This window comes from Microcaecilia unicolor, chromosome 4, assembly GCF_901765095.1.
Source record: "Microcaecilia unicolor chromosome 4, aMicUni1.1, whole genome shotgun sequence".
Taxonomy (NCBI): domain Eukaryota; kingdom Metazoa; phylum Chordata; class Amphibia; order Gymnophiona; family Siphonopidae; genus Microcaecilia; species Microcaecilia unicolor.
This window is the reverse complement of record NC_044034.1, coordinates 340,938,634-340,947,260: the sequence shown is the minus strand read 5'-3', so window position 1 is coordinate 340,947,260 and position 8,627 is coordinate 340,938,634. Positions and strand designations below refer to the sequence as shown.

Genomic DNA, 8,627 nt, shown 5'->3' with positions numbered 1-8,627 from the left:
GCAACCCTCTTCTAAGAAGCATGCGTCTATCTTTTTTTAATCCATTCTGTTAGCAAATTGAGGGGCCCTTTTACGGAGCTGTGTGAGGTGCTAACACACACCTAATGCATTTTAAAATGGCATACCACAGGATACGCTCAGGCATCCTGTAGTAAAGGTTTTTTTTTGTGGGGGGGGGGGTGGTTTAGGGGGCATGTCATGGGGCAGAGAGTAAGTGTTCCTGCAATAATTCGTACTGCAGAAAAAATGGTTTTAGTGTGAGGGGAAAACCTGTGGAAGGACGTACTAAGACCACTTTTTGCCGCAGCTTAGTAAAAGGACCCCTTAGTATTGTACATTTATTTTTGGAGAAGGTGAGTGCAGTGGCGTAGCGAGGGCAGCTGCCACCCGGGGCAGTACGCCGCTGCACACCCCCCCCCCCCCAAGTGCATTCTTGCCTGCCGTGTGCACGCCACTGGGGGGGCGTGTTGGTTCCACTGGTTCCCTGCTCCCTCTGCCCCGGAACAACCTGTTCCGGAGCAGAGGGAGCAGGGAACCAGCGGAGCCAACACCCCCCCAGCGGCGTGCACCCGGGGCGGACCACCCCGCCCTTGCTATGCCACTGGGTGAGTGTATTGCACGGCACATGTATTTGCAGACATTCATCCTTTAACTAAAAACAGAAATAACCTTTGTTTTTAATGAAGATGCCGATATTCTGTTTATATGGCAGGATAGTTATAATTCCCAAGTTAATTTATTTTAGTACCAGCTAAAAGAATTTGGCAACCAAAGATTCAAACTGCTTCTCATATCGTGTTTGAGTTTTGAAGTTCCATGATGATCGAGTTTGAGTCTGGAGAACTGCGTTTCCTGCAGGGACAAGCCTCACAGTTTGACACATTCTCCTAGTTGTTCTGCTCTGCTGTCTGCAAACGAAGAGCTTGCACAGTTGTTTTGAAGATTACTCTGTCGATGGAAGAGATGATGGACGTTTTTTGTGTAATCCCACTGAAATATTTTTTCTTGAGTTGCTGTTTCTGTACACAAAAGTAGAAAAGAATGAGTAATAGAACCATTACTTAAGCATGTTTCTAAACAAAACGCTTCATATTTACCTAGGGTTGATCAGAGCTGGGACTGGGAGAGAAGGTAGGTGGATTGAATGTAGATGCTTGGTGGGCTTTTTTCCACCCTCTTACTGTAGAGAGAAATTGCTGTAAAGCATTCAGCAGGGCCGCTGCACCATTTTTGCTCTTGTCCTGTGACAAGGCCCCCTGCTGCTTCCTTGGGTGTGAAGGGAGGCTTCCAGTGGCAAGTAAAAGGCTGGCTAAGTCTCCTGCTCCTGTGCTGGGTTATTGTGTTAATTCTGCTCTGCCGGCCACAGGTCCTTCTTCTTGCCACGTCCCATCTCCTGTCAAGTAACTTCTTGTTTCCACATAGGCAAGACGCAGCAGGAAGAAGGACCCATGGCCAGTACAGCAGAGTTAACGTGTTAACCCGGCACAGGAGCAGGAGACTGAGTCAGCCTTCTGCCTGTCACCGGAAGCTCCCTTCTCTGTTGATTGGTACTGATGTGGCAGGGGGTGGGGAGGTTGCCGGGCCACCCTTGGAGGAATTTTGCCCCTCCCCCTCGGCAGGCCTGGCATTCAGAAGGGAATTAGGCTTTGGTTGAAGGATTGTCAAGTTCCTCTATCTATATATGTGGAAGGATAGTTACATAGATGGACAGACCTCCAGCCATGTGTTTTCTATTCTAAGGTTAAGGAACATAAGCATTAATGAAAATATCAACTGGCACATTAACCTCCATGGAAGAGGCACTACAGACATGGAGGAGAATCCTATGGCCAAATGAAGAGCTAGGGAAGCAGTGAAAACACCACCAGTGCATTTTAAAACAAAAAGAAAAAGTGGCAGAGACATATATTGGCCTATTTCAATATACCTAGAGTTCAGCTCCTCCACAGCATTAGCTTTCAGACAGTGTGGTTACCTACCGTGTTTCCCCGAAAATAAGACACTGTCTTATATTAATTTTTGCCCCCCAAAATGCGCTAGGTCTTATTTTCAGGGCCTGTCTTATTTTTCGGGGAAACATCGGGGTTGGATCAGGGTTGGCCCGCCCGCCCTCCGTCGCTCCTGGAACTAACCTTAAATGCCTCCTTTCACCTTCGCAGCAAGCAGCAGCAGGGCAGGCCACTCCTTCCTTCCGTGCCCCGCCCTCACCTGACGTAACGTCCGCAAGGGCGGGGCACGGAAGGAAGGAGAGGTCTTCCCTGATGCTGCTTGCTGCGAAGGTGAAAGGAGGAGTTTAAGGTTAGTTCCGGGAGCGACGGAGGGTGGGTGGCCCGGGGGCAGCCTTGTCCGGCTCTTGGCAGCCCTGCTTTCAAACAAAAATTTGTTAGGTCTTACTTTCAGGGGAGGCCTTATATCTACCAATTCAGGAAAACCTCTACTAGGTCTTATTTTCGGGGGATGTCTTACTTTCAGGGAAACAGGGTATATGTGTGTCTTTCTTTCTTTCTAACTGTAGGATTGTACATACTTACATTCATTCAGAAAGAGAGACAAGCCTGTTTAGAGAAATGGATGGACGTGCATACATAGAGTGCAGATAACTGCTGCTGATTTTGTTTCTGGTGTAAACCATAAAATGTCCCCCTACCATTTCCATGGTTCCTCTGGCACTGAAGGATGAAGTCAGTTTTTAGTTTTGGATTACCCAGTGCTTTTTTTTTTTTGTTACGTTTGTACCCCTGCGCTTTCCCACTCATGGCAGGCTCAATGTGGCTTACATGGGGCAATGGAGGGTTAAGTGACTTGCCCAGAGTCACAAGGAGCTGCCTGTGCCGGGAATCAAACTCAGTTCCCCAGGACCAAAGTCCACCACCCTAACCACTAGGCCACTCCTCCTTTAGCCTGTTTTTCAGTTAACTTATTTTGCTTCTGCCACAATTTGACCCCTTTGTGTTGTGCAGGGAGGAGGCTCACCCATAGGGCACCCTCCTCCTCCTCCTGCTGCTGCTGCTTTCTTTTAACATAGGTACATCACTCCTCTACCCCATGAGCTTTGGGCTCATGTATCTAGGAAGGAGCGACATGCATAATTGTGCATAGACTCAGAAAGGTGCTCCTGTATATAGAAGAGCCACCACTGATGTCTCTTGTTGCTGCAAGGTGCTAAGAGCAGATCTGACACATCTGATTAGGTCTGATGGCCCAGTAGTTGGGAAACGCAAGCCTAGCCCTTTGGCCTGTGCTTATACTTTTTATTGCTGTCTTCAACAAGTAGCCATCTCCCTGAAACTACCCTCATCTGAGCATTTTAAGACAATATGAATTTGTTTGAAAATACATTCTTGTAATCACCACATCCTTGGCCTATTGCATAATTTTTATTATGTTAAAAATGATACAAAATCCCTGAGGATTGGTTGGAAGGGGTAATTGGGGGGGGGGAGGGGAAAAAAAAAAACGAAGTTTGAGGAGAAGTAAACCTGGTGGATTTTAGAATTGCAATGTACGAGACTCTGCTGCTTTGTTTGATATTATACTTTTGTACAAATGCACTGTAGTTCTGTTTTCAGAGTTCACTGTATTTTCTTATTGTTTAATAAAGACTTCACTTAAATTAAAAAAAAAATGATACAAAAAATGTGGTAGAAAGGTGGGCTATACTGATACATATAGTAAAATTAACGCATAAAGAAAACGGTTTTGTGCGTTAATTTTACTATATGAGTCAGTATAGCCCACCTTTCTGCCAGATTTTTAACATAATAAAAATTATGCAATAGGCCAAGGATGTGGTGATTCCAAGAATGTGTTTTCAAACAAATTCATATTGTCTTAAAATGCTCAGATGATGGTATTTTCAGAGGAGGATATTTTCAGGGTGATGGTTACTTTTTATTATGAACTGCTTGTCTATTTAATTTCTATAACTTGTATTTTCTTGATTATGCTTTCAAGGTGATAGAAGTTTGAAAGGTCAGTCTTCACTGGAAATAAACAAATGCTTTGTTTACATACTTTCTAAAAGTGATAAAAGCTTTAATTTGTAAAATTCATATTATGACAGCCTCTCTCTTACTTCTGCTTCCTCCAGAAAGGCAGAAATGCTCAAAAATTCTGAAAATATGTCTTCAACAAGCCCATAATCTAGAAACAGTTCTTGAGTGAAACCGTGAAGCACGTTTAGCACTGCAAAGTAAATACAGGCTAATTAAAAACAAATAGGCATCTTTTGAACTTCTCCTCATCTAGGTGCCCTGTTATAAAACCAAGCCCATAGTGGCTAAAAAGCGCGCACATGCTTCACAACACATACACTTTTAGCCACATTAAAGTGGCATTCTGGATTGGCTTAAGTGGTGTACGTAATGTGATAGAACTTATCCTTCATGGAGAGACATAAGATGTGTCTGTAATGCTAAGGCTTCCAGCAAAAATTTGAAAAAACTTCCACTCATTCTCTGATGTCTGCCAAATCCTTCAAACAATCCTAAAATTTAGTTCTCAGAAATCCTCAACTGAACTGTATTCAGTTGTGGAGGCCGGCGTATCTCGCTAAGGACGTAAAAAGACTTGAAGTGGTTCAGAGAAAAATGATGAAAATGGTAAGGGGTTTACCTGAATATGCAGACCCTAGGGGAAAGGACAGATAGGGGTGACACGATACGGACATTCAAATAATTGAGGTATTAATAGACAAACCTTTCCAGAGAGAGGAAGGCAGTAGAACTAGAAGACATGAATTTAGGTTGCAAGGGAGCTGAATCAGGAATAATGTCAGGAAGCATTTTTTCACAGAGAGGGTGGTAGATACCTGGAATACCCTCCCGCAGGAGGTGGCTGAAATTAAAATGATAACAGAATTCAAAAATGCACAGGATAAACACAAAGGAATCTTGTATGGAAAGAGAATGGAACCAAACAAACGTAGCAGTGCTTTGATGGCAACTCTAGTAATTGGGAAAACAAAGCCAGCACAGGACAGACTTCTATAGTCTGTGCTCTGCAAATGCCAAGGACAAATCAAGATCAAGTATGCATATGTAGTATCGCATCCTTTAGCTATGAATTTATCTTGTTGGGCAGACTGGATGGACCATACAGGTCTTTATCCGCTGTCATCTACTATGGTACTATGTAAGACACGATATTAAAATAATAACACATTCCCACAGAAACATCCTAAAACAAATATAAATTTTACTGCATTAAAGCATTGAAAAAGGTAAAAAGAATTGAGAAGCAGAATGGCTATCTTGCCTACAGGAGACTTTCTAAAGACAAATCTGAAAGTTATGGAATGACTAAAAACAAAAGGAATGGAAAGCAGGTTAAAAGTAACCTCAAACTGGAATATCCTGGGCCCAGATGCAATGCCCAGTTTTTTTATTCAAACAGTTAACATCACTCCACCGAGAACTGCAGACTGCAAAAATTGGTCAGGTAGTCAAACTTAACACCACAACAGCTACAGGAAGACTACTTCTTCCAAAGGGTGATCCAAGTAATGTTTCCAAAAATTACAGAGGGTCAGTGAAGGTCAGCTGAGATCCTACGGTAAAATGACAGAGAGACGAAGGAAGTGGGAAATAGACCAGGTTGACCAGGAACAAACGAGGAGACTTCAAATGATGGTAAAACGTTTATTAATGAAGACACTGCACTGTGTTTCGGCAGTGAGTCTCTATATAATATATGTAAAACCATCAAATGGTCAATAAACGTTGATACAAGCAGATGAGGAAATATGGTCTTGAGAAAGGCCTTTGTCGAAAACCTGAAAATTCTTCAAGAGACGTCTCTTACTTGGAGCATGGCCATTAATTGAGAAAACAGAAATATCGGCCATTTTCTGGTTGTGGTAAAAATGGCCATAGCACAGGAAAGACCCACATAAGGGCATGCTAAGGCCACTTTTTACTGCAGCTTGCTAAAAAGGCCCCTATGTTATCTTTCATTATAGCTGCATCTAAAGATTCAATTTTATCAAATCAATATTGTGAACCTTTTTTTCTTTGCTCAGCTAATTGATTGGTATGAGAAAGAAATCTCAGATAATTGTGATACTCGAATAGCTTGAGCATTTAAATTGTTCAGTTAAAGACTTTTTTAGATCAAGAATCACATGCCATAATGTTTCTAAGGTTACGACGTAGTTTTCCTGTGGTATCTGGTACAGCAGACAAAGATAGACCCTGATGGTTCTCTTTCCTCTATGATCACACCTCCCAGTACACCTGGAGCTTCACACTGGGTTACCAACACTTGCTCATTGTGTGTCAGAAAGACTCCACTTGGTCACCCAGGCCTCCTTCCAAGTCCAACCACTTGTAATCGTGTTTTTATACAAATTGTAGATTTGTGGGAACTGTTCTGCAACAACTGTTTCCATTTTTTTTTATCTAAGAAAGCTCCAACTTATTCAAAATATGGCTGCTAGGTTAATTTTCAAATTGATTAAATTTAGCAGTGTATCTGGTTCTATTGCTAAACTTCATTGGCTTCCAATTAAACTAATTGTATTCAAAGTGGCCTGTTTGTTTTATCAGATTCTTTATGGTTCCACTTCTGAATTATTGATAAACTTAGTTACAGTCCCACTTCGTTTGTGTGATAAATTAATTCTTCATCTTCTATGTTTTACAAATGTTTATTTTTTTTAGTGTGGTTAAGACCTTATTTTCAAGTAGCCATGTATCTCCTGAGAATTATTTCGCTCTTGCTTTGACACTAGAACAAAGTTACTTGAAATTTTGAAAAAAGGTTAAAACATTTTCATTTGATAGAATATAATCATTGATGCTATTACGTATTTTATTATGTATATTGTTGAATTTCTTTTGAGTTGTGCCTTTGTATTGTAAACTGTATGTTGTATTTTGATCTCTTCGTTTGTACACCTCGTTGAACCCAATAGGGGAAATAGCGGTTAAAAAGAATTATATTGATACTCAGCCAGCCGTAGCTATACCCTCCCTCTCTGTTTGCAGCACACGGTGACACTTACTCACCTCGCTGGTACTGAACCCGATCTGGACATGTAGAGCAAAATAAGGAAGAGAAACAACACAAATGCAGCCAGACCAACCCAAAAGGCAATGACAATTGAATCTGTTAAAAGAAAGGCTATGTGTTATGTCATTAATAACAAATATACGCACACAAAAAAACATAACAGAACAAAAAAAACAACAACCCCCCCACCCTTTCTGAATGTGCTTTAGGGCAGGGGTTCTCAACCTGATTCCTTGTGATACACCTAGCCAGTAAGGTTTCAGGATATCTGCAATGAATATTTTAAATTTAATTATTTATTTTTTCAAGCTTAGTACAGGGTTCAAGGCCCCTTTTGGCACTTGCAATGTACCCCCACCACACAGACAGGAGGTTTAACATGCCATGGATAAGTTATCCTCATCTGTATTTTTGGCAGTGGCACTTATGTGTTTATCTTTGCTGAATATAACTTTATAAGGATAACATATTCAAATAAAGTTATGTAGCGACCATCCCTCCATATGCTGGCTACTCTGGATTGAACACAGTGCTGCGTACGTCTAGTAGTGCTATAGAAATGATAAGTAGTAGTAGTAATTTAATCTTTTCTCCTCAGTGTGTATGGGATTTACATGATCAATAAAAGCTGAATCAGTCAGATCCTCTGTGCAGGTGACATACACCAACAAATAAATGTCTATGGTCCATACTTCTATATTATGTATAAAACATACATATTTATATATACACATGCATTTATTACATCACTTCATTTTCTGTACATAGTTCAAAGACAAAGTTGCACCTACAAGTCCTAGGAAAAAATCTATTTAGTTTTGCTTTTATCTTTTTCGGGCTTTGTTAGCGATAAGTTTTAAAAATACTCACACTTATTGGCTTTCAAGCTTCTTTCATCTACTGCCACAGGATCGACATAGTCCCAGTATTCCTCCAAGCCCCAGAAGTACTCTGACGTGTTTGTTAGATTAGCCATTTTGGAATCACTTTTCATCAGCCCAGCACAGGATGCTGAAACAATCCTTTATATTGCTGTAAGCTTAGATGTCTGTAGGAGAGGCTGGTAAAAACTGATGTTTGTGTGTCTGGGAGCCTTCATCCTTGCACAACCGCCTATGACAGACCACAACCAGCCAGCAGCCTCCAGGTAGGTCTGTACGCTAGCCCTGGACTTCTAAGCAGAAAGACTTCTCCTTCCTCATACTGGCTGCTTACCCTTCTTTATACAGATAGACATCTAAAGTAAACAGTAACTGAATGAGCCAACCCAGTCAGTAAGCAAAGTTTATTTCTGCCTCCCAGAAGGACAGAACCAGGGCCAGAGAGGCTGAGGGTAGAGAAAGGGACAGTTCGGTGGGAGCAGTAATGTGGCTATGGCATAGGGCAGGGATGAAACTTGAAGCTGGTACAGAGGATGACACCCCATTTGGCTGGCTGTGTACCCACATTCTAGATTGTCATCTGACAATTTGATAAGTTTAAATTGTATAATATTCATGGAATAAAAAGCAACAGAGAAGAGCTGCAAGGGACATACATAAATTAGAAGAACAAGATAGTAAGTGGCAAATATGATTTAAAAATACAGGGTTAATGCACTTTAGAAACTAAAATAA

The 8,627-nt window shown here is 41.4% G+C and overlaps 1 protein-coding gene across 1 annotated transcript; it reads right to left on the bottom strand.

Annotated features, from left to right (window-relative positions):
* Positions 1-584: 584 nt before the first annotated feature.
* On the bottom strand, positions 585-8,195 carry MRAP (melanocortin 2 receptor accessory protein). The gene is made up of 3 exons (XM_030202149.1): positions 7,882-8,195; positions 7,008-7,107; positions 585-1,019 (listed from the first exon to the last, which is right to left on the bottom strand). The coding sequence occupies exons 1-3, from the start codon at positions 8,003-8,005 to the stop codon at positions 944-946; spliced, it is 300 nt and encodes a 99-aa protein (XP_030058009.1). The 5' UTR covers positions 8,006-8,195; the 3' UTR covers positions 585-943.
* Positions 8,196-8,627: the final 432 nt, after the last annotated feature.

What these genes read in the sequence shown, in the direction of transcription:
- MRAP (XM_030202149.1), bottom strand. Translation starts at nt 8,005, where the DNA reads ATGAAAAGTGATTCCAAAATGGCTAATCTAACAAACACGTCAGAGTAC. An exon ending in AAGCTTGAAAGCCAATAAGT is followed by an intron (nt 7,108 to 7,881) that starts GTGAGTATTTTT and finishes TTCTTTTAACAG; the next exon opens with ATTCAATTGTCATTGCCTTT. An exon ending in TCGGGTTCAGTACCAGCGAG is followed by an intron (nt 1,020 to 7,007) that starts GTGAGTAAGTGT and finishes TTTTGTGTACAG; the next exon opens with AAACAGCAACTCAAGAAAAA.